Source organism: Drosophila suzukii, chromosome 2L (genome assembly GCF_043229965.1).
Source record: "Drosophila suzukii chromosome 2L, CBGP_Dsuzu_IsoJpt1.0, whole genome shotgun sequence".
NCBI lineage: Eukaryota > Metazoa > Arthropoda > Insecta > Diptera > Drosophilidae > Drosophila > Drosophila suzukii.
The window spans coordinates 15,691,554-15,716,429 of record NC_092080.1 but is presented as its reverse complement, the minus strand read 5'-3'; the positions used below and the strand labels follow the sequence as shown (position 1 = coordinate 15,716,429).

The 24,876-nt window shown below is 37.2% G+C and overlaps 4 protein-coding genes across 6 annotated transcripts; 1 reads left to right on the top strand and 3 right to left on the bottom strand.

Annotated features, from left to right (window-relative positions):
* Positions 1-173: 173 nt before the first annotated feature.
* On the bottom strand, positions 174-2,023 carry LOC108008382 (uncharacterized). Its single transcript, XM_017072229.4, has 3 exons — positions 1,629-2,023; positions 1,096-1,264; positions 174-1,033 (listed from the first exon to the last, which is right to left on the bottom strand). Exons 1-3 carry the CDS (start codon positions 1,991-1,993, stop codon positions 317-319), a joined length of 1,251 nt encoding a protein of 416 aa, XP_016927718.3. The 5' UTR covers positions 1,994-2,023; the 3' UTR covers positions 174-316.
* Positions 2,024-2,492: 469 nt separating this feature from the next.
* Positions 2,493-15,966, bottom strand: nrv3 (nervana 3). Of its 2 annotated transcripts, none has more exons than XM_036813605.3 (8): positions 15,791-15,966; positions 13,263-13,740; positions 8,880-9,020; positions 8,551-8,670; positions 7,642-7,808; positions 7,466-7,576; positions 7,219-7,384; positions 2,493-6,556 (listed from the first exon to the last, which is right to left on the bottom strand). In XM_036813605.3, exons 2-8 carry the CDS (start codon positions 13,387-13,389, stop codon positions 6,453-6,455), a joined length of 936 nt encoding a protein of 311 aa, XP_036669500.1. In that variant the 5' UTR covers positions 13,390-13,740; positions 15,791-15,966; the 3' UTR covers positions 2,493-6,452. The 2 variants fall into 2 exon arrangements, with proteins under 2 accessions (XP_036669500.1, XP_065718944.1); XM_065862872.2 differs by lacking the exon at positions 15,791-15,966 and adding an exon at positions 13,994-14,154.
* A 2,196-nt stretch (positions 15,967-18,162) lies between these two features.
* Positions 18,163-22,603, bottom strand: LOC108021633 (cytosolic 10-formyltetrahydrofolate dehydrogenase). The gene is made up of 3 exons (XM_017090441.4): positions 22,461-22,603; positions 19,485-21,590; positions 18,163-18,941 (listed from the first exon to the last, which is right to left on the bottom strand). The coding sequence occupies exons 1-3, from the start codon at positions 22,464-22,466 to the stop codon at positions 18,312-18,314; spliced, it is 2,742 nt and encodes a 913-aa protein (XP_016945930.3). The 5' UTR covers positions 22,467-22,603; the 3' UTR covers positions 18,163-18,311.
* Positions 22,604-22,712: 109 nt separating this feature from the next.
* Gr39b (Gustatory receptor 39b) lies at positions 22,713-24,599 on the top strand. Of its 2 annotated transcripts, XM_070996796.1 has the most exons (4): positions 22,713-23,008; positions 23,686-24,091; positions 24,227-24,394; positions 24,456-24,599. In XM_070996796.1, the coding sequence occupies exons 1-4, from the start codon at positions 22,959-22,961 to the stop codon at positions 24,510-24,512; spliced, it is 681 nt and encodes a 226-aa protein (XP_070852897.1). In that variant the 5' UTR covers positions 22,713-22,958; the 3' UTR covers positions 24,513-24,599. The 2 variants fall into 2 exon arrangements, with proteins under 2 accessions (XP_070852897.1, XP_016934322.3); XM_017078833.4 differs by lacking the exon at positions 22,713-23,008 and having other exon boundaries at positions 23,031-24,091.
* The last annotated feature ends 277 nt before the right edge of the window (positions 24,600-24,876 follow it).

The window sequence follows — 24,876 nt, the reverse complement described above, 5'->3', positions numbered from 1 at the left end:
AGTTTTGGCGGTTTCTTCCAAGAAACTTTTCTAATCTCTAACTTAAACCTTATTAAGTGTAATCGCCCCCAATATATAAGGATCCCAGGCTTTTCGAAAGATAGCTCATGTGCATTAATTTTGGAATACAGAAATTTTCGGAACAGCAAAATTCTAAGGCAAACACATTTAAATTATTTTGTTTTGAACAACTTTAATCCTTAACTATGGAATTTTACAAGAGCTTATAACCCTATAATAGCCAGTTTTTTAATTGAAAATAATTGTACTTAAATTGCAAATAGCATGCGTGCGAACGTGGCAAACTAGTAATTACTCAATCCAAGACGCCGGCGCGTTCAAAGTGCGGCAGCGAATAGCGGAGGGTCTCCGCCAGTCGGCGTGACTCGAACATCTGACGAAACTTTTGCTTGGCAAAGTCGGCGTCCTTGAAGCTCTCCAGGTTGTTGTCGGCGGTCTGGGTCTTGTCCTGGCTGATAGTGGGGAAGATGCCGTAGCTGGCGAAGAAGCCGTACGCCTCACGGCGGTGCACCTCCTCCAGGATCTGGTCGTAGCTGGGTACGGGTACGCCCAAATCAAGATCGAGCAGCGTCTTGGCCAGTCGGTCGTGGTAGCAGCGCAGCAGATGGGGTCGCCTATGACGCAGTACGTCCAGGGAGAGGCTGGTGTAGAAGAAATAGTTGAGGTCGATGCCCGGACTACCCCACACGCTCAGTTGGAAGTCGATGAGGATGAGGTCCTGCGGACGCTTTGCTGCGTCGTACTTAAACAGCATATTGTTGACCCACAGGTCACCGTGGTTCAGTACCTTGATCTCCTTCTCCAGCGGCGCCTGACTACGTACCAAATTTGACCGGTGGTTCTCCATGTACTTGCCGATCTTTCCGGCGATTCGTTCAAAACCAGGCCAAGAGCTCACCAGTCTGTGCAATTCCTTGCCGTTTCCCGCGAAAAACTGCATTAGAAAACTGTCTTTTTCAAGTCCTCGCGGCGATAGCATGCCATCGGTATAGGTATCGAAGATGTGGGGATCCTGTGTAGTCCAAAGGGGTTCGGTTAAGGATTTATTGACTACCTCCGTTTAAATCATCTTACCAGAACCGCCAGGGCCATTGAAGTGGCGTGAAACTCCGCCAGGCGCTCCATGACCAGCTGGCAGTGATCCTCGTTCAAGCCTTCCTCTCGGGACGCCATCACAAAGTCCAGCTGGCCCAGATCTTCGAAGACAAGGGTGTTCTCCGGTTGTTTTATGCACTGGTAAAGTCTGCGAATAAGAATGAGATTTAAGTATCTACCCATACCAAATCGAGAGAAACATTCAAACTTAATATAAATGTATTTAAAAAAATTCCAAATTCCAACCGTCGTAAGTTTAAAACACAAATTTCTTGCTTGAAAAAGAAGTTTAAAATATTTTTAAAGTCTATAAAAAAATATGCCCAAATGTTAGACAAATACACCCGCCGCGGAAAATGTGCCTGCCCCATCGTCCTTGGAACCTATTTTATGGCGTTTTCAAGGTACCATATCTATAAGTGTAGATATATTATCATAAAAGAGATAACTTACGTTATCATACATGGGATAATTAATTTATTTAATTTAATTATTCCTTGGTTATCACATACTTTGGTCCGAATCGTCGTTTGCACTGCATCATGAGCTCCAGCCGGGGAAGAATTTCGTAATACGTCATCTTCTCCTTCAGATACACTTGCAGATCATTAATAAACTCCACTGAATCCAGGTGGGGAATGCTCTTCACTATAAAAACAATGTCCTGCTCAGGATGATCGGGACGCTTGAAGGATACTTTCGCTCGGTAAATCTGACTGCAGTAGTTTTCGCCCGTACTGCTGCCTATTCGAATATGTATGGATAGCAGTTTCACCCGCGCGGTTCGTAGAGCCGTCTCCAGAACTTCCTCGAAGAAGGGTGCGTCCAGGTGTTTGGGTGGAGCAACCACGTCCGCGTCGAACGTAACGCTACACATTTTGCGATCGTTTGAAAAGTAGCAAGCGTGCGGTTCGCAATTTATACAAGTGTCGCCGGAGCTCTGGCTATGATCTGACTTGAACTCAGCAGCGCAATTAATTATAGTTATGTGTATCCAGTTATGTATAGTATTATTATTTATATAAGTACATACGTCTTTAATAGGCGACAACAAGATGTCTAATTTTTCGATATTTTTCAACACGCAAGGCTGAGACGTCGATCTTTTTGGGCGTATTTAGCTACTAACTTGATTTCCTGAATTCTGTTTGCATCTGCTTTCCATATTGTTTGATGGATTCCACCTGCAGCGATGGACAGCTCATTATCTTATCACGTTCCGATTCGAATTTGCATTACCACAACTCGTTTTTGATAACGTAATGCTTCTCAGTCAAGTGTCAATCCAAAGTTAATTATTATTATACTCGTAGTCGTTCTGGAAAGCAAATAAAAATAAACGTTCCCAAAAATATACAACAAATAAAAACACGCTCTGTGTTTGTTTTTTGTTTATTTGGAATTACTTAATTCCATATCAACATAATATTTTTATTGAATTCAGTAAAATTTTTCAAACATTTCATTTTTCGTTACTCGTACATGACTTTGTTTTTAGGGTTTTTCTTCAAGTTTTATGTAGCTTTTGGTTGTTCTCCTTCTTCCATTTTCCGTTGATGTTCATTTACTTCTTGATGTAAGTTCCATTTAATATTACAGCTTACATATTTTATGACCTTTTAATATTTATATTTTTATAGTTAAACTTAAATAATACAAAAAGCAGTGTTTGTTTTTCGTCTTGTTACCCACATTTTTACTTTTTTTTCTGTGATTTTATAGAGGATTTGTTTAACATTAATTAAAGCAATTTGAATGTTCAGATTTTCTAAAATAGACAACGAAAACAATTTCTTTATCGAATAACTTCCTTTCAGATTTATGAACTTTTTTCAACTAAAACATGTTATTGTTGTTTTAGTATATATATTTAGTAACTACTATGAATTAGAGCTTTCATTTTTTTGTATTCTTCGTAAACTAAATTTATTAAGCTTCTGCTAATTTCTCGTGTATGGGATTTTGTTAAATTATTTATTTTAATCTATTGTGTTTGTTGTAAATCAAAAACCATAAATGTATGCATACTTAATTGTAATTTTCCATTGTTTCTTCTTTTTGTTTACCATTTATGTATATAACATTTGCATATATTTATATGTATATATATGCTTAGACCTATGTAGCTTAATTTTAATACAGTTTCTTTTTTTATTTTTCTAGTTCATTTTATTTTTCTAATGCCGCTATTTTTCCCATAATGTTTCGTTTATCTTGTAAGTATTTATACCAATTGCAAATAAAAGAAAAGTCAACAAATTTTCTTTAAATCATTTTCATATTTGTCTTTTTGCCTTGCATCTTTTGGTTTTTTTTTAAACACGCCGCAGTGTTTCTCACCTTTTCTGTGGGAGATCTTAAAAAACTTGCATGTTAAGGAATTCTTTTTGCTGAAGTGGTGGCGGCGGCCTGATTTGCTATTTTTCGTAGCGAAAGTTCAATAAGATTATTGGACATATAAATATGTGATTATGTAAAGTCCTTTAAACAATTATTGAAAAACCGTTTTGAAATTTTTTGAACATTAATTGTTGTTGCCTTGCGTTTGGTGACAAGGTTTGGTTGTCGGTTTACATACAAAAATGTCAATTTTAATGGTTTTTTATATTTCTTTATGTTTTATTTTACATACATAAAAAATGGCAGTTTATATATATGCTTGTTAAATATAATTTATTTAAATTGTGTGCTAGTAGTTGCCGCTAGTGAAGAATGGAAAGTCTTTAAAGTAATCTTATTTTTTTTGGAGTAAATGGCAACCGCTGACAGGCGAGACCAATCTGAGACTGAAGAGAATTAACTTTTAATTGAATTTTTGTAAGCTATAGGGTTCAAACATTTACTTGGCAGTTTTCTTCTTTTATGTGTTTATTATATATTTTGTTATGGAAAATATTTATTCGTTTTGTTTACAAGATCTCTTTACCCTAGATAACCTATTAATATTTATCGGCGGTTTACGGGGAACACACTTTGCCGGGACAAAACTAAATAAAACGTCGTCTTCAAGTCTAATTTTGTGCGTGAAAAACTTGAGATAAAAAATAAGCATTTAAGTTTAGATGGTTAGCTCAATTCAATTTTAACTCTGCCGGCGGTTACCTGGACATTAACGAATAAGTTCTTTCAAATGATCTCCCAACAGGTATTTGTTTTGTCCAATGACGACAATTTTTGCTGTAATTTCATTATACTACTTAACTAATTACTTTCATTTTATAATTTGTTAAGCTTAGTCTTAGGAAAACATGCACTAGCAAAGATTTTAGAAAACAATTATTTTATTTTATTTTCTCAGAATTCTGCGTGCCTTTGAATTCTTGAGAACTTTCATCAGAAGTATTCCCTTAATAACTTAAAATGGTTGAAACTAAATTCATTTATTGAGGGCCAGATAGAATTTTTTAAAAATGTAGGCGTGTGTGTACCAAATTTGTAATGAAAATGGACAAGGTTTTAGTTTTTACCATCTCTGGTCCAAACAGAGTCCTTTTAATATTTCGGTTAAAGTTCATTTTATGAAAGTATGTATTTTCTCATAATACATTTATTTGTTTATTTAATTTTCCATTCAAATTCAATTTTGTTATTTATTTTCTGCATTTTGTTCTTGCTTGTTGGCAAAACTTTTTAGCATTTTATTAGGCTCATCACCTTACATTACTCTTAAAAATTACACTAGTTAAAGTGGATGGAAAAAGGGATAATTATTAAGCTTTTGTTATGCCGGCTGCGAGCTTTTTTTCGAGTATTTTTTTGGGAAAATAGACAGCTTTGTTTTAAGATAGTTGAGGCTCAAATATTTATATTTATATTTATATCATATTCCGAGTCTGGTCATCGGCTTGTCTGTGAGTAAACAAAAAAAATTAATATGGTTCAAATTAATTAAATGGGTCTTTCTGTTCTGAAAAGAGGGAAGGACTGCACTATGGTATTTTTCATTATGGGATTCGCTGTAAATTATATGAGATGGAAACGGACTTTTTTATATAGTTAAAACAACTTGGATTTATTTATATTATTCTTGTGGTGTTGTATACATAATATATTTTTATTTTATATGTTCTTCATCTTTATTGTAACCAGTAACCTCATTACTCTTATTTCAGCTATTTATTCTGTTTGCTTCATTTATATTTCTTGAAATTAGATTTTTTCATGCGATTCACCCAATAATGATCTTGGATTTGGGGTTCTCAATAATAAGTGAAGAGTATTAATTTTAAATATGTCTTGGTTTGCTTTTCAGATTTTCTTCAATTATGCCTTTTTATTAAGATCGCCGCGCCTTAGTTTGTCATTTGCAGATCTTGCTTACATTTTTATTAAAGAATCTGCAATTTAAGTTGTTCTTTCTTTATAAATGTAGTATTCAAACAATTGAGTGTTATGCGTTTGTAATGTCGTTTCTTTTTCATGCGTAAAAATGCTGCGTTCTGCTTACTTAAAACAAATTTAACAAAATTATATTTCTGAATCCTAAGCAATATATTATGCTTTTTGTTATGGGTGCTGACGAGGAGGGGCTAGAGAAGTGTGGGTATAAAGATATATATATAAACATATATATATATATTTGTTTATATGTCCCCCAATTGTACAATTTGTATTTATATATATATATATATATTTTGTTTAAATTTATTAAAAAAATATACATATATATATATACATGAATTGTTATTTATAAATAATTTTTAAATGTTCAAGTCATTTCGGTTATCATTTAAGTACAATTGATGTTTTGCATTTTAAAGGTTTCTTCGCTGCGCTGTTTGTCGTTTATATGTTTCTTGTGGTTCCTGTTCCAAAAATGACACTAACAAACCGATAAGAATTTCTTAAGAAAATTATTTATTTTTGGTTTTGTTTAAAAGTTTATTACTGATAATTTTTATTTGCTGCCTAAATTATGAACTAAATAAAACTGTCCTAAAAAATAAAGGTTTTTTGTGTGATTCTGTGTGGGGGTGTTCTTTAATTAGCGTTGGGTAGGTTTTTATTTTGTTTAGCTTTTTTTATTTTGCTTTATAGGGCTAGATTTTTTGTAATCTTTAAGTTTTTCATTTTCTTCTTGTAGCTTCATTTTTTAATTTTGTCTTTGGTTGCTGCTGTATCTCGCATGTTTTTATTGCATTAACTAGTTGTTTATGCACTGCTACATTTTTTTCTTGTTTCGGTTTTGTGTGTGGGTTTTGTTGCTGGTTTTTCTATACTTCTTTCATTTCATTTCATTTCTGTTCTTTTAATTCAATTTCTCTTTTGTTCTTCGATGGCCGCTTCCTTGATACTGACGATCCCTCATGACCGATGTACTTTCCTTAACGCATCTCTTAATCGACCATCAACTCGAAGTGAACGGATCCTCTTCTGTCCGAACGGTCGTGGTTGATGTTGCGGGCCCAAGCTTTACACTCAATGTTGATCAAAACGCCGGCTGAAAGGTAAAGTTCACAAATGATATATTATTTATATAACATTAAATGTCATAAACATTTTCTATGCATTAATTATTATGTGAATGCTAGCAGTCAGACTGGTTTAAGTGGGTCGGATATCGATTAAATCGACCATTATAATTTATAAATATCTCCAGTCATAAAAATGTACATAAGGTTTTTGACCTGTTTGACCTAATAAACCGATTTGGTTCTTTGGCTACAATTTAGACCATGTTCTTTTATTAGGTTTTCCTCTTTGAGGCCAATTTTAATTGTTCGTGACCCATTTATAAAAACAATTTTGAAGTGCTTAGAAAATGTAAAACAAAGAAAATGAGTAGGACGCACTTCCTCATTCATTCCAAAGGTATTATTGTACTTTGCATTAGAAACTTTATTATTAATATTTACTGTACCGTAAAATGTAGGCTATTGTGTGTTGTTTAGACAACAACAATGGAGTATAAGGACAAGATCCATTAGTTGGCCACAGTACTATATAGAAGTTGGTTTAATAACCCAATTTGTAACAGATTAAGCACATTAGTTGGACTTCGGAATGTTAAAAAAATGTAATGAACTAAGTTTTCGGACTTCAGTCAAAGTGAAACGTTTCACGGAAGTAAAAGTACCGAAAATATTTGTAAATATTACTTACTTTCAACGGTAAATTGAACAGCGACAATGGGCGGTATGTATCCCTGAATATTTTTGAACGGGAAATAGTAACGAGGGAATCCCATGCGTGGGTAGTAGTCACGGGCTTTAATGTTCTCAACATCGGCAGGATTCTCTCCCTCGCACGAGACCCAGACCACATTTGTCTTAAAGAAGAAATAGAATGAATAAATAAATAATTATTAATAACATGTGGTATTATAATGATATATTCTCTTCAAACTCACTTCATTGGGACGCAGGCTTTGCTTTTCCTTGATGTGCTGTTTCAGTTCATCGGGCATATGGTCTGGCAAGGTCTTTGAATCGTTGTAAATTTCTGGTATCCAATTGTAAATCTATAACAATGTTTCCCTCACGTTAAAATAATTTTATAATTTAACCAGTGGTTGAGCTCGGTTACCTTATTTAACTTTAGGAATATACATGGCCTGGCCACAGGATAGCCGAAGCTCTTCTCAACTGTACACGGTGCGAAGCTTGCGACGTCAATGCCGCAGACTTTGTCATCTTGTGGGGGATTTTCGAAGCTGCAGTTAACTTGATTAGTCTTCTCGAGCTCCTCGTAAGCTAGGGATTATATATAACACTATTAAAAACCGGCGCCCAGTGATGAGTTCGGCGAATGGCATAGCCTACATTTCTGCATAAATATTTATTACTGTTTAGCAATACGGTTGCGTATTTGTTTTTGTTAGAACCAAGTTTAACTTACTGTGATCTTATTATTGTCGGATTTCAAAAATCAAAATATTAAAAAAACTACATTTTAAAAACAATATAAAAGATATAGCTTCGGATTCCGATGCTTAAACTAATTATTCATTTTTTGTAGGGACAATCCCGAAAATCAATCTCTCAGAAGGGACAATAGTACTCAAACTAGTTGTTCCACACTCAAATTCTTAAAAATTGTGCGCAGTTTTGCTGTAAAGTACCTAATAACGTCAGGGCAAATTTGAATTTCTTCTTGCTTGAAATGTTTTATGACCTTTTTAAGAAAGCTAAACTTTTTTTGTTGTAAAATATTACTTAAAAGGAAATGTTTTTTATGATTTTTTGATTGGATTGTAGAAATGACTTTGGTTGGAGATAGTTAAAAATGGTAATTGATGTACTTTAGAAATCTAACCAAATATTTAATCTCCATAAAAATCTGCTGTTTTACTTAATTTAAAATACCAATTAAACCTATAAGGTTCTTCTAATATAAAATAATTCTTTGTTAATAAAAAAATTTGTTTAAAAATATTTAAGAGGTATAGTTTTAAGGTTTTCAAAAAGTAGATAAAACAGTCTTAGGGTTACTTACATTTCAGGAAACGGGAAGTCTCCTCAACCCAGTAATTATAATTATCCTTCTTGGATGCCTCGTACCAGACTAATGTGCTCTCAACATTCGCCTCTGGGGGCATTGGTCGGAAACCAAGACCTATTGTAAAGAGAAAACGAAAAAGAATAGTTTCCACAATAAGCTTCAACAATTATAATTGATTATAAATATTCTATTAACTCTTTTCAAACGAGGTAAGAATGTCGTGGCAATCGCACTTTCAACGTAAAAAATTGGTGATTATGTGCTATGTGATATATTAATTTCAGATTTAGCCATTTAAGGAAGTGAGTGGCAGTATTACTAACCTGGGTTGGATCCAATCAAACCGTTGTCAAGCATCCATTTGGGTTTCTCATTGTCCAACGTTTGGTAAAATACCGTAAAAATGGCAGCAAAGAATCCAGTTAACGCCGCATAAAATATTATGTAGAATAGAAGAATTTTCGCTAAAAAGATTCAGAACAAGAAAAATAGTCAATAATTGCTCAAGAGAGTATTATTATTTTTCGAAACATCAACTAAAATGGCTAATTCTCTCAATTAGTATGGCAAATTAATTATCAGATTCGTGTAGCATATGTAATGAATGGGCTAGTTTATATAATTAAGTGGTTTAAAATTTTAATTGCAAGATATTACAATAGTTATTAGTATTCAACTCATGTGTGAAAATACGAGGTTGTCAAGTTGAGGCCAATTAATTGGGTCAGTGGCAGATCCGAACAATGTAGAACAATTTTTTTCTTTCATATTTTTAGTACCACATTTCATTTAACTTTTGACATAAAGAGATTTGTAAATATGAACATAAATTCTCATTGTAATGCTCAAACGGGATGTGAGAAATTAGTGAATTCGATCATCATCTTTATAATTGACGCGAGTCGTTTGTTATCAGCATGTAAGGGGATAACAAATGAGTCGTGTGAACGTGTTGCATCGTGGGAAAAAAGGTTGAGCTAAGTTCGAAAAAAAAAATTTCTTAAGCTTTACTTCCTCTTTATCTATGAGAAAAAAATGCAGTATGTTTTAGATCAACCGTCTAACAGACGATATATATTTATTACTTTCTTTTATATAGTAGATATATGTAAATCCTTTTAATTGTAAAGTTGTAATGCCGTTTCCCTAATGTTTTTTTATAAATAAAGAAATCATATTAATAGTACTACTTTAAGATCTACTTATATCCTGTTTAGCAGACTAACTGACTAATACAATAGAATACTATAATAAGATAGCACCGACTTATTTCGTTACTTATACTTACTAAGGATGTTCACTTATACCTATTTGCAGTTTAGAAATAGGTGTGAATTTTACTACGAGCAACCTTCGGTTACCAGGTGAAGAGTTGTTGCTCCTATTGATTTGACGGTTAACTTGTGGGCCTCTGTTTGTGTGTGTAAACACCTGACCAGGACAATCTAGAGCGAATTGGGACTGTTACGTGTACGCCAGGTTGGCTCTCCCGCCCGCTTGCGCTCTCATCGGCGCTCTCTGCTTCCAACACTACCCCTCCCCCATCCCCCTACCCCTGCTTCTGATTTCTATATATGTACATTTCTTGAACTTTGACATTTCCACCGAGCTGCACTTTAGACTGCAAAATTGTAACAAGCGAAGAGTAGGCTTACTTCCACCCACCCACAAAAACCCACCAAACCCACACCCCCCATTACGTGGTTCTCTCTTTCTCTCTCTTTGTGCCGTATAGATTCGGCTTTTTTGCTGCTTCTTCATTTTTTATTTTTACATTCTTTATTTGGACCATCATGTTTCGAATAGTTAAGTAAGAGGAGGGCAGGAGATGAGAAAAAAGGGGGTTCTTCAAGTTTACTGTGTACATATGACAGAATGGTTCCAAAAATAATGATTTAAGTTTATCAGAACTTCGGGAAATGAATAAACTTCCACTTTGTATGTATCACTTGAGTCTTTATCCCTATTTGCAATTCTCCAGCTCTTATAGTTTGGGTAGATCGGCTCTACCATATACTTGGTGTTACACACTTTTCATTAAAAACAATATTTTTCGTATAATGATGGCATTAAGAACCTAACGTAACAACTTTTTTAGATTGTGATTTTTTCCCAAAGTTTAAATCTTTAATTCTTAAAACCATTGTAAAATGATCAAGCTAACGACTTTTATATTTTATCTTATGGTTTAGAATAAAAATGTAAGCTATCAGTCCGAAATAACACTATTAATACGACCAAGGATGACATAGTTAATAGCAAAATAATATATAATAAAAAACGATTTAGAGAAATACAGACGGGAAAGACAATCTCAAAGATTGAAAATATGTCCTTCCCGCCGTAATGCCAAAATTATAACAATGCAAGCTTATAATTCTCTACGAATTAAGTTCTTACTTTATAGATAGTCCATAAAATGTCGATATTCGATATCTAAATTGGCACAAATGTAATAAATCGAGAATACATAAATATATTCTCTTTTGTGTGCTCTTGATAAAAGACTTCCCCGCTTTGAATTCACGCTTAGCCTTCGTTGTCACTCATTCATGTATATATTCTTTACTATGCTTAATTGCCTTTCAATTAAGTGCAGCGAAAGTTTATTAATTTTAAATATATAACTTAAAAGATGGATGGTTTTAAGAACTGATATTTGAATCTCAAAGTATGCATAAAGTACACTGATGAAGTCTTACAAAAAAGATGCAATCTCTAAAATTTCAGATTTAAATAATTTGCAAATCTTTTAAGGTTCGATTGCTAATTGTGGTGTTACCCATTTTAAGGTTAACGTTTTTAGCAGATAGGTAATCTTTCGTAAAAACTTGTAGTGTATTATTTAGCAGATGGCTTGCTAACTTTCAAGTGTCAGTGTAAATTGCTTTGTTTTCCATTTAATTGTTTTACTGATAGCCTCGTCTGCGTTGCAAGTTGATTTCAATAATTGAGTGCTAGATATACAGATATATATATTTTTTGAATTGCTGATATGTTAATTGTGTCAATTGAAAAATGGACTGAGATTTCGTTAGAAAATAAAGAGATTTGTAAACATTCATCAATAAATGGTATTTTATTTTGACAATAGATTTAAGTACAACTTTACTAGTAAAACCTTTTATACCTTTGGGAATAGGTCAATACAGTCATTGTTTACTTGACAAAAAAGAGAAAAGGGCTTTATCGGCTTAGTTTCATTGAAAAAGCAGAGCCACATTCGCTTTTAAGTGGGTTACACACAGGGGAAAGACGAGACCTTACGCTTTTGCACCTCCCTCTACAAATAGATGCAATGAGGTTAGAATTGATTTTTTTTGAGAACTTTATTCAGCGAATCTGAATTGCATGTCTCGAAGTGTCATTCACATCGCTAGTCATTAAAGAATAACTGGGTTATAGGCCATTTAGCATATACTAAAATGTTAGATCAATAAAATTTTTGTGACCAATAATAACGGAAATACAATTAAAATAAAAAAAATGTTAGGGGACCACCACTCTTAGTATGATAAACCGAGTTTTTTATCACATTTTATAATAGCAACAAATATGATAAACCTATAATAAATTTACATGCTTTGTTAAGTCTTTATAAGCGGCAGTTAAACTTTTTTCGATATATACAATTATCTGAAATTTTTTGATATCTCTGATGGTCAAGTAGTAGATTAAAAACCAACATCAAAAAATCCAAACCCGCTTAAAAAAATATAATGATAATAAACTAAAAATCCACAAAATAAAATAAAATTAAAAATACTAATCTTTTCAAAATTAAAGGCATTAACTTCAATATAAACCTTTAACAAAGCGGAAGACAGCAAAATATTAGTTATTTGGTAACTTATTAAAAAAATTTAATTATTTTTGATGATTATTACGGTTTTCATAGCCAATAAGTAATATGCAGCTGTTTTCGTTTTGAAGGGTTCTCATTATGCAATCGATAAAGAACCCAGAATGGGAAAAGTGACTTTTAAGTGAATTGTGCACGCATCAGCACAGATATTTTGTCATTTGCTTTTTATTGATTTTCATATTACTTAATACGAAAAAGAACAATAAACGATGTTCCTTATTAGTTACCTAAGTTAAGCGACGCCATAATACCATTTTTTTCCATCTTGTTTTCCCTACCTATCAGTAATATACATTTAAATTCATGGTGATTCCCATTATATAATCGATAAAGTACTCAAAATGGAATAAGTGGCTAAATACGTAGTCGTTGGTAGCAAGTAAAGTGGACACCCTTCAGTGTATGTGACAATTGGCACTTTATTGATTTTCATATTTGGACTGAGTACACCACGTACCAACGCGTTTGGGCGTTTACAGTTGCATCACAATAAAAGAGTTTAAAATACTTAAATGTAATAGTTTGTAATGACCTTTATCAAATATTTTGCCGATAAAACGATTGTCTAGTTTTTATCAGAAAGAACTAATCTTGGGCATACAATTTTTTGATATCTAGCGATACCTATCATTTTGTTTGATGATTAACGCGATTACCAACAAAGGGTGCAGAAGAAAAGGTTCCAATAGTTTTTTATAATACATGATTATGTAAAAAAATATGTAAGAAAAGAGAACATATTATATATATTACAAAAAAAGACGAAAAAACGAAGTTCTTTTGTTTAATTAGCCATTTGATTGATGATTAGTTTGCGATTTAAGTGGTTTGATGTACTTACCCCAACTGGAACCGGTGCGTCCAAGGCATTGGCTAGTTTCACTGTTCCATAGGAATTTTTTGAAACCCTCCCACTTGCCCATTTTTACCGGCGGTGCATAGTATTCACCAATTTTTTTATCGGCCATTTTTAAGCTTTTGTTTTCTCGGCGCTGTTGATTTCACTTGAATTACTTATTCGTCTTGTCACTCGGGTTGTTGGGGGTGTCTTGTCTATCAAGCGAGTTCTTGTTAAACTATTTGTTACGTGTAGTTCTTTGTAGCTTAGGGTTTAAGTTTAAGTTTATAACGCTTATTGAATATTAATGAATTATATATATTTTTTATTTATATATGTTTTTGGTGTTAATTTTGGTTTTATTTTTTTGGGTGAGTTTTTCTTAATCAACTGCTTTGGTACATCATTTTTTTGGTTTTTTTTTTGTTGAATGTCTGTAACAGTATTTTGTTAAGAATTTTGCGCTAAATTTGTATGGTTACTGAAAAATATAAAAAGAAATTTGGTTTAAAATTTTTTATAGATATTTGTTTGCTGAAGAAGATTTGAAGTTTGTTTCTGTTAATTTTTTTATATTGATTTTCATTTATGTAAGAGTAGCAGTATCTTCTTCTTTGCTATTGTATTTTCCTAGTAATGGGCTTGTAAACCAATCAATAGCTGTTTTCACTGCTTATGTAAAATTTTCCTTTCACACATTTGGCATTTGCCATACCTAGCATTTTTTCATTTACCAAATTGCTTTTCTTCTTGGCCGCGATTCGGCGCAGGGATACTTTATTCCTAAACAACCATATTTGATCAGCTTTGTTAACCGTTTTTACTGTTTATACAATTTTTTAAATAGTTTTTTACACTATTTTTAAGACAAATATGAGCTCACTAGCGTAAACCAAATGGAAGTCACCTCTGCCGATTTTAGCCACACGCTCTGCCAACTGTTATGTAATCTCAAGTGTGGAAAAAAGCATCGGCAAGCCAAAACCAAGCAGCAACGAGCATGCGCAGAGAATCGAAGGGAGCCAGAAAGCGTTGAAGAGAACGCTTCTGGAAGTGTTCCTTGGAAGGTTATTTGTTCCCTTTCTGGGGGGTGGAGATTGGGGCTTGGGGTTGGGGGTTGGTGGTTGGGATGGGGATAGCGATAGGGGTTGGGGTTGGGGTAGGGGTCCTTGCCATGAAAGTTGACAGCTGGGCGCCAGCTTAATGACAGTTTCAAGGGGGGGTTTGGGGAGTGGGTAGTGGGTAGTGTGGTGTGGTGTGTACCCGCTGGGCTCAGCGCAAATCCGATCCTAGAAACCGCCGGGAATTGGTTTGCAGTTTTTGCAGCAACCGCAATGGCAATGGCAACCCTGTTCGGCTGACGCCCAAGGGTAGGCAACACATTTTTTTTCGCAATCAACGTCGGACAATGGACAATGTCCCGAAACCGCCAGGTCAGATATCCTTAAGATGTTGATGCCAGCAGCGTGCTTATCGCAGGGACTAGGACTTTTGTCCTGCCCCCCTTTTCTTCTTTTCATGGAAGTGTAGAGCTCACACTCAGAAATTCGCTTGGCTTGACTTACATTTTGTTCTGTAGCTGATGACGCCGCTGCCGACGTCGCTGTCTTTTCGCGGCGCTCATTGCGCAACGCGCCCGACTCGACTCGGCCCCACCGTATAGCTATAGCTATATAGCTTCTATTTCTGTTCCTACGGCTTTGGATGGTGATGGTGGGTGGGTGGGTTTTTGGCTGAATGTAGCTGTGGATGTGAATGTGAATGTGGATGGGAGTGTGAATGTGAGTGCCTAGCCTAGAAAAGGGCAAAGCGCACAAATGTAGGCAACGCACAAACACAAAGCTGGGGATACACAAATAGGCATCATTTCATTCCCTTTGCGGTGCTTAGTGCAATTTTCCTGGCTATTCGGATCTTCGTTTTCAATTCTTAGAAATCGATAGGACCAGCGTTTTCAATTCAAGCCAAACGTCCTTGACCCAAAGCTATCTTAATTAAATACCTGTTCTCTTACGCTACATTCTAGTTATTCTTATAAATACCATTCACTTTCACTAAAATATCATTTTAAATAGTTACGTTTTTCACTCACTCACTCACTCACACACACGCACACTTCATTTTACTAATTTGATTTGAATTCGCTTTTATTTTAGGGTCCTTCGTTATAGTTGCAGTCGAGCCAGCTAAGAAAAAATCGAATTTCAGTATGTATATAAGTTTTACAAGGATATCTTTCCTGCTGTGTCGCAGTGTCCTCATTGCCCCGAGACGTCGACGTAATCAATGAAAATTTTTTTTCCTTGGCACAACGAGCTTTCTGTGTATTTATAGCAATAATTATCGGGGGCACTTGATTCGATTCGCATACGTTGCGGGTGGGTACTTGGTTTATTTCAATCACTGTCTACCGAACACATCGATAACTTTATTTATTTAATTTTATGCTTGTGGCATTTTTTTTATGTAACCACCGAGATTTGTGGGGTTTGGAGAATACGTAAGACTGGTATTTGGAATGACACACATACAGAATGGATTTTCTTTCGCCTTCAAACGCTCCCCCTCTACGCAGACTTGTACATAATAGCTCCAGATAATATGGTATATATGCAGATGCATATATGTATATCTATGTGCCGTTAATCCGCCAGCGAATGCGAGTAGCAACCGTCCACAGTTAAAACGCCAATGATAGTGCCATCGTAGCCGCAGCTTGCAGCTGGGCTCTCGGTTTTGGTGAGGTTTCGGCTTGGCTCGGTGGGGTTCGTCTAGGTTCGTCTTCGTCTTCGGGTCCGGCCAATTTCGGGGCGCTCTTGAGCGGTATGTGGCGCCCACCGCCCCCATGCGGAAAATCGCCAGCTCTCCTTAGCTTTTCGGAGCTTTCTGCTCAGCTGGAATAGCTAGCTTGGGTGGTCGGATAGCCTGCTGGGTGGTCGTATAGCCACTCCTCCATCTCCTCCACATCCACGCAGGATGGTCAGAGGGTGGTAGTGGGTGGTGCAGCCAAGCTTTTAGCTACTTTTTCTATTGTGCCTTGCAGTTCGTTCCATCCAGTGGCTGCTAAACCTTGCAATCCGTGCAGGCTATCTGCCTAATGCCCAACTAACTAGGGTGCTTACAGATGTTGCAACATCACGACCAGAAAGGGGGTCAATCAATTGAATAAGAGCATTGAGTTCAACAGCTTAAATTTGTATTATTTAATCATTAAATCCAAAAATTATAAAGAAATAATCACAAGTTAATAATTTTGCTACCGAATATCAAGAAGGCGCCTAATAATATGGTTTGGAAAATTTGTAGTTCCTAATCTAAGCCGAGTGTATAGAGAACTTTAAGGTATTCAAGAAATATAAAAGGTTATTGGGCTCAAAGATTATCACTCATACGCACTGATGCCTTTGATCAACAATTTATTTGAGACTAGGTGCCGCTGATTCCAACCAAAATTTGCTTGGATTGTTTTTCCTATATTTAAGCTTATTTAATAGACATTCTATAAATACATTTTTAAGGTTATATTAGGTTGTATTAGAAATTTGTAAGACAACTTTGGGACTATAACGTCAACATCTTTAAACAACATATATCTAATGAAATTTCATGTTCACTAACATGCATTCGTGACTAGAAAATACCAATTTAAAAAGGAAATTTTAAAAATAACATAAGAGTTTTGAGATAATTTTAAATGATGTTTCATTTCATTTCATTTTTTGCTGAATCATGCTTATAAACTGACCAAATTCGTTTGAAATTTGTCCGAAAACGTTTTTTAAAACGTATGATCACAGATCGGACTAATTTTCCCTGGTTGGTAGCATTCTATCCTGAACAAATAAACGGGTATAACAGTTTTCGAAGTTAGGATTATACAGTGCACAAGATTTTTAAATGCAAGAAGTGACTCCAAAATTAGCTTACGCCAGAGCTCATATTACTAGAACTTACTAAGTTCTAGAAATATCTCCCCGCAGATAGTTCATGCGCTGTTTTTATGCGAGTCTAACCACACGAATACGGTTCAATCGGCGCAGAAGCTTATCAATAGTCCCAGAGGCGACCGCCAAAGACAAGGCGGCAAACTTTCAATTCCAGCGACCGTTTTCAAATGCGGCGAATCCGTTTTGGTCTTGCGCACTCTTATAAAGAGAAATCTAAGAGAGGTGCTCTCGGTTGGTTCTGGTAATATAATACTTATTGATTATTTTCTCTTTGACGCGGAGTTTAGGTTGAAGTTCCTTTTGAAACCGATGCCGGTCGTTTTGTCAAGTTATATAAAATGTAAACGCAGCCAAAATTCACTTCAACCACGCGACAGGCCTTGGCTTAACTTCATTTTATTAGAGGAGGGGATGGGTTTATTAGTATGGTGAGATTAAAGATTGATTTATGGGGGAGCCCTTATTCTCGTATTATATTTTCTCACACTCTTCAATTACGTCACTACTCAGCTGACTGGGAAGTTGCGCGCAATTAGTTATAAAACACCGACTTTGGTGCGACTTTACTTTCACTGGGTATCAAATGAACTAGAGAAAACAATTTTTTTGGAAAGTACCGATTAAAGGTTAAAAATTTTTATTTTATATGATTTAAGATTGGAATACATCTTTATAAGGAACCTTTACAGGTAACTAACTAACTTGTCTGAAGATGCTGCATGCTCATTTTCTGTTTCACTCAGATATTTTTAATTTCAGAAATCTTAAATATTAAATATTTAAGACAAAACTCAAAAATGTTTGGTCATTCCTCTATTTAAATATTCTCAAGTATCTACATTAATAATAAAAAGAATTAAATAACCCATTTTAAAAAAGTAATTTGTGTTTTCTATAAGGTTCTAACTAATTGTTAGCTATGAGTCCACAACATTCAAAATTCATCGGAGAAAAAATACGTTGTTATGGTATTTTTCTATTTATTAGATATATAGGGTTTTAGTACAAACATATAACTATGAGCTAGGCAAAACATTAAGTCTTATCATTTTTGGGCTTGGCCCCTCTCTGTTTCCATTCTCTTTTCTTAAGTGCAAAGTTTTTCTTAGTACTCAACAGTCACACACTTGGTCTTGAGGTACTCGTTGACCGCCTCCTGACCCAGATCCTTGCCATATCCGCTCTGCTTGAATCCTCCGAAGGGAGCGGCCACGTCCGTCTTGTTGTAGACGTTGATGAAAACAGTGCCGGCTTCGACGCGATCGGCGAAACTGAGGGCCTTTCCAATGTCCTTGGTAAAGACCCCACTGGCCAGACCGTACTCCGTTCGATTGGCCCGCTGCATCAGCGAATCCACGTCGCTGCCGTTGAACTTGGAGATTATCATGATGGGTCCGAATGACTCCTCTTGGGCAATGTACATGTCGTCCGTGACGTTCGTGAATACCGTTGGGGTGAAGAAGTAACCCTTAAGATCTGGCACCCGACATCCTCCGTACACCAGTTGCGCCCCCTCGGCCACGCCCCTTTGGCAGAAGTCCAGGAGCTTTTCGAAGTGAGCCTTGTGGTTCTGGGGGCCATGGGCCGTTGAGCGGTTCAGCGGATCCCCGATGGTCATGGTGCGCAGATCCTTGAGCACCCGTCTCACGAATTCGTCATGGATCCGATCCTCCACGAACAGTCGACCAGCGGCGATGCAGTTTTCTCCCTTGTTAAAGAAGACTGAAGACATGCCCTGGATAAAAGAAGAATAAATTTTTAGTATTTCTTCTAAAAGTCTTATTTTCAAATTTTTATACATATATCATAGGCTCTGGGTTTTCGTGCCAAACATTTTAAAATCAATACCCTATAAAAATACCTATTGTCAAGAAGAGCTGTATAGCCCAAAAATCTATAATCATCTATTGTTTTGTTTCAAATTTGTTAATATTGTTTATCCCCTTGTACAAGATTCTTTACAATATACATTTTAAAACAAATTAAACTTTAACTTAAAGGAACTTTAGCGTTAGAAAGAGATTCTGGGCTATCATTTTTCATGGAAGGTATAATAAATTTTGTATGAATATCCATAAAAACAGTGTTAAACTTTAGTTTTCGAGAATTCTGTCCCTTTAAATGTATCCATAAGAAAACGTTTTCCGGTCAAGTGAATAAGGGAAATTTTTTCTAAAATCTAAAAAAAATTCAAATTAATTAAATTTTTTTAAAACTCAGAGCTACATTTTGAATATGAATTCGTATTATTTTGTCCCATTAGCAAAACTCCACTCACGTGTTTGACAGCCTTGTCCATATCGCAGTCCGCAAATATGATCAGCGGACTCTTGCCGCCCAGCTCCAGGGAGCACTTCTTGAGATTGGAGTCCGCGCAGGACTTCATGATGTGCTTGCCAATGGGCGTGGAGCCGGTGAAGCCCAGCTTGCGGACCAGCTGATGATCGGCGACTGCCTGTCCCGCATCCGAACCCTTGCCGGGCAGCACGTTGATCACTCCCGGTGGGAATCCCGCCCTGACAGTCAGCTCGGCGAACTTGAGGGCGGTCAGCGGGCAAGTCTGGGCAGGCTTAATTAGACAGGTGTTGCCGGCTGCAATGCAGGCGGCCATCTTCCAGGACAACATCATCAGGGGGTAGTTCCAGGGCGTAATCAGTCCACAGACTCCAATGGGCTCTTTGCGGGTGAAGGTCAGCACATTGTTGGGCCTTGCGGGGTTGACGGGAATAGTGCTGCCCTGGATCTTGTCGCACCAACCGGCGAAGTAGCGCCAAGCATCAATGGACATGCCCACATGGGTCTTCAGGGCCAGTGTGTAGACCGCTCCCGAATCCACCGACTCAATGGTGGCCAGCTCCTCCTTGTGCTGCTCCATGAGATCGGCCAGGTTGAGCATTAGTTGTCCCCGCTGCCTGGCTGTGGTCTGTTTCCATGATCCGTAGAATGCCGTGTGGGCAGCCTGCACCGCCCTGTCCACATCGCCGGAGGAGGCACAGGCCACCTGGCAGAGCACTTCCTCATTGGTGGGATTAACAATGTCCAAGGTGCGTTGACCCTCGGCATCCACAAACACGCCGTTGATAAACAGTTGCGTGGGCACTCGGATTTCGCGTTTGTTGGCCTTCAGCGTGAATCCCTCAAAGTCCAGCTGCTGACCACTGGAACCACCGCTTCCCTGGCGCATAATCTTCACCAGCTGGCTGAAGAACTCCTCGAAGACGGGCGCCATGAAAACCTGCTCGTTCTCCAGCGGCACATCAAAAGCCTCCTTCACCTCCTCCACCAAACGGACTACATCCATGGACCCGGCGCCGGCGGCAAAGAAATCCGTGGAGGATTCGATTTGCTCCTTGAGTATGGCCTGCCAAATCCCCGCCAGCAAGGTTCGCTTGCTCAGCTCATCCTCGGTGAAATCCGTGATGGGCTGCTGCTCCGCCTGCTTGAACCACTCGCTGGCACTGATCACCTTGGAGCCACGCTTAATCCGGCGAATGTTGACAAAGGCCCCATCGGTTCCTTCGATGAGGAGGCCACCACTATGAACCCAGGCTGGCTTGGTCAGCCCCTTCAGACGCAGCGCCTGTCCATTGGCAACTGGTCCTGCGGAGTACAGATGGGCTCCGAAGAGACGAACCTGCTCCTCGGTGCCATCCGCCTGGACCACAGTGGCCACGGCTCCCGGAACCGAGTCCAGACCTCGCACAAAGTTCCAAATCTTCTCTGCAGAGGCTTGCAGATTGATCACCTGATTTTCTGTCTTGAACATGGCCGGATCATAGGTGGCTCCCACTTCCGTTTGGGTTATCTTGGGAGCCGTTCCATTGGCCACCATATCCACGGCCACGCCCATGGCCTTCACGCCCTCGGGGTACAGGAAGCGTTTGTAGATGGTGTCCAGCGTATCGGTGGGCTCGAGGTTCGTCTGGCGGGTGAGCAGCAATGGTCCCGTGTCCAGGCCGTCGTCCGCCCAGAAGATACTGAAGCCGGCCACCTCGTCTCCCTCGATGAGGGTCCAGGAGATGGCACTGGCTCCGCGGTGACGTGGCAGGATGGAGGGATGGTAGCAGATGCTGCCCAGCGAAGCGCCGTCTATCACCTCCATGGGAATGAACTGGGAGCAGAAGGGCAGGACATTCAGAGTGGCACCCACCGACTTGTACTGCCCCAGGACCTCAGGAAGGGCTACGCCCTTGCGACGCCAGCTGGAGAGCTTGAACACGGGAATCTTGTGGGCGGCGGCAGTGGTGGCCAGGATGTCCTCGCGACTGCCCTTGTCGGGAATCGTGAAGACTCCCACTATCTGGACATTCGAGCGCTCCAGCAAAAGCTCCAGAACGTCGGCTGCAAAATTGCTTTGTCCTATTATCGCGATTTTGAGTTTTAGCTGAAAAAGGCATTGAAATTAGATTGGTTTCACAACTTGTTCTGGGTAAAGAAATACTTAAGTGAATATATACTAGAAGAACTTTCACCCATTCCCTACACAAAAAGATAAGCAATCGTAATAAATTTATTGAATAATGCACGTGTATAAATACAGTAGAACTTTCACCACCTCCCTCCACAAAAAGATTAGAATTAATATATTTCTAGAAATAGTTCACTTCCATGCATTTACACTCTCTATCGCCAATAAAACCACTTGTAGACTTTTCTAATTAAGGAATTCTTCGTATTGAAGTTCAGCTAAACTTGTTGGTCACAATTGCTAAAGAAATCGGTTTAAAAAGAAATACTGATTTAATAAATTCAATAATCAGTTATTTTATATTAAGCCTTTTGGGACAAATGTAAAAAGTAACTGAAAAATAAATCGTTTAATCTCATTAGAAAAAATCAAAAAAAATTAAATTTTAAATTTGTAAATACTAGTAAATATTTTTAATATAAGTTTCGATATTTAATGTTTTAAAAGGATGTGCCTAAAAAATTTAAAATTGATTTATAAAGATACACAAAGTCAAAAATTTAAAAACGACAAGTACTTATAAAAAGCTAACTTTTTTTAGCCATCTTTCGCTTTCCTCTTAAACTTTAATGCAAATACACAGGCCACTAAGGTACTTCGAAAGATTTAAGTTAGCTTAAAATTTTAAAATTGAGAAACATCACATTAGTGCTTGCATCTTGTTTAAATCCATTTTTAAAAACATTTTTCAAATAACGCCTTCTTGGAGCAGTATTGTCCAAATATTTTTATATGTCGTTAATAATAACGAAAATAATCACGCAATCCACTAAAATGTATACTAACAGCCATGGTTGGTGACACTTTCTCAACACTTTGGAAATCAACACTTCTCGTTTACAGTAATTCTTAAAAAGTACAAGCAAATACTATTTCACAACTTTCTCTCGGTTTATTTTGTCGGGCCGGCAACTATCAACTGAAATCGCGTGTACAAAGCGGCTCGTATTTATACCTTGGCAGCACACGAGCAGTCCATTATCGTTATCAACTGATTATAAACCAAAAATAAAAACAAATCCGAAAGCATAGTGACTCTGTTGTTGGCCCACTTTACATATACATCATAATTAAATTATAGAAACATCAGATTTCTTATCAGTAATAACGTAGAAAACCTGGAGCGCAAGCTTTGAGAAATATTGTGTGCATGCTTATTTTTCATGACCAGAGGGCCGGACCATATTATTATTCGATTTAAAATAGCCAGGTGTAGGAACAGGGATTTTTTAAGCGACTGTAGTTCCCCAGAAACATTGCACATTTGACATAATATTTCCCCTAATGAACACGTATATTTTGGTGATCTACAAAAATAATCTATCAACTGGGAGGTGTGTAAAGAACCGTTCCACTACACTCGACTAATACTTTAATTACTTACATGTTTAAAGCTCCAGTGGAAAGATATCAATTGAGAAGCAAAATAATCTGATCAATTAGCAAATTGTCTGTTATAAATGCCAATTAGTGGTGGAAGGTATTATTCCGGTAAGAGCTAAGTATTACAAACAGTTTATTTCCAACCTTACGGCATGCTGTATTCCCTACAACCGTATCTGAAGTACTTTGCTTTACTGGGCCTTGTGCCTTGGTCGGAGAGTTCCCATTCTCAGTTCATACAGAGAATTTACTCGGCTTCCATTATTGTTTTTAATGTTGCCAGTTTCGTGATTTCCATTTATTTCCCCCAGACTTCAGAACCGTTCCTGTCTCTCATAGTCAACATAATCGTTTTTGCAGCTAAGATTTTGTGTGTCATCGTCATTTTGCTGCAGATGATGGTAAATTACGAAGATTACTACGTGTTCTGCATGGAAATCAAGTGTCTGGGATTGAGACTGCAGGGGGAACTTAAGATGCATGTAGGGGGGTTGAGCTGGCAGACGTATGCCAAAGTTATGGGACTCGGAATAGGCTTTTTGCTGACGTTAATACCCCCGATCTATGTTTCTATAAACTTAAGCCTCCTCTACTTTTGGCCCTCGCTCTCATCAATCCTTATCATTAGGATGCATTGTGTACTGATGTTGCTCTACGTAGATCTTTTGGGACGCCACGTAAGCCTGCTGGGCAATCGACTCCGAAACGTACTAGACTGCCAACTGTTGGGCGCCAATTGCATTCTGGATGGCGACTGCAATCAACTTTGCTCTCTGGAGTTTCTGTTGGCCCTTAAGCAAAGCCATATGGATCTATATCATCTTTTCACCCACTTCAACAACCTCTTTGGCTGGTCCATACTCAGCACCTACGTCGTTCTGTTTACAGACAGCACGGTCAACCTTTACTGGACCCAGCAAGTTCTGGCCGAGGTCTACGACTACCAATATCTTTATGCAACATTTTCAGTTTTTGTGCCCTCATTAACCATTATTTTCGTATTTTGCCGATGTGGAGAGTTTTGCAAAAGACAGGTGAGTGTAAAAGTAGATAATTGTAAATGGTTTTACTTATATTAAAAAGTACGATGTTATAGTTTAATAGTTATATAAAATATATAACATAAATTGTGGCATTTTAAGACTTATATTAATATTTCCTATTCCTAGAATGAGCTGATTGGGAGTTATTTGAGGAGCTTGTCCTGTCATCCATCGCCAGCAAGGGAACCGGCCTATAATGAGTTGCTCTTAGAGTTTATCATGCAAGTGGAACACAATTTGTTGGCTATTAATGCCGAGGGCTTTATGGAGACTGATAACTCGCTCCTTATGTCGGTACGTACGGTTTATATCTTTCGAACTTAGCTCTATTTTGATTCTTTACTCTCGTTTTCAGTTATTGGCCGCGAAAGTTACCTACTTGATTGTGCTTATGCAGTTTAGTTCCGTGTAGTTACCCTCAAACTTAAACACATACCTGCTATATTTTCAAAATATTTTAACGGCCCCTTCCGTTAAATAAATTAGTTTATCTAAGATTTTACGGAAATAGAACCATTAGGAAAAACAAAAATGTGATTAGGCGATTTGAACGGTTCATCAGCGCAATGGAAACTTTATGAATGAACTGATATGATATGGAAGAAAATATAACATCTGACCACCGAAAAAAGCTCATTAGATGCAGGGGGTCCAAAAAAAGTCTACTGATAAGAATGAATTTCAAAATTCTTGATACTATTTAGTTAATGTCTAATGTTTATATATGGAAATATCACATTGAGCACGCGTTTAGAAGCTGCTTGATGCTGAAATTT

Coding starts and splice junctions, on each gene's coding strand:
- LOC108008382 (XM_017072229.4), bottom strand. CDS start 1,993: ATGTGTAGCGTTACGTTCGACGCGGACGTGGTTGCTCCACCCAAACAC. Junction 1,265..1,628: donor AAACGACGATTCGGACCAAA/GTATGTGATAAC, acceptor TCTTATTCGCAG/ACTTTACCAGTGCATAAAAC. Junction 1,034..1,095: donor CAATGGCCCTGGCGGTTCTG/GTAAGATGATTT, acceptor TGGACTACACAG/GATCCCCACATCTTCGATAC.
- nrv3 (XM_036813605.3), bottom strand. CDS start 13,389: ATGGCCGATAAAAAAATTGGTGAATACTATGCACCGCCGGTAAAAATG. Junction 8,671..8,879: donor TTTGATTGGATCCAACCCAG/GTTAGTAATACT, acceptor TCTTTACAATAG/GTCTTGGTTTCCGACCAATG. Junction 6,557..7,218: donor TGTTCAATTTACCGTTGAAA/GTAAGTAATATT, acceptor TTTACCTTTCAG/CCGGCGTTTTGATCAACATT.
- LOC108021633 (XM_017090441.4), bottom strand. Junction 18,942..19,484: donor TGGACAAGGCTGTCAAACAC/GTGAGTGGAGTT, acceptor TCTTTTATCCAG/GGCATGTCTTCAGTCTTCTT.
- Gr39b (XM_017078833.4), top strand. CDS start 23,210: ATGCTGTATTCCCTACAACCGTATCTGAAGTACTTTGCTTTACTGGGC. Junction 24,092..24,226: donor GAGAGTTTTGCAAAAGACAG/GTGAGTGTAAAA, acceptor TCCTATTCCTAG/AATGAGCTGATTGGGAGTTA. Junction 24,395..24,455: donor ATAACTCGCTCCTTATGTCG/GTACGTACGGTT, acceptor TCTCGTTTTCAG/TTATTGGCCGCGAAAGTTAC.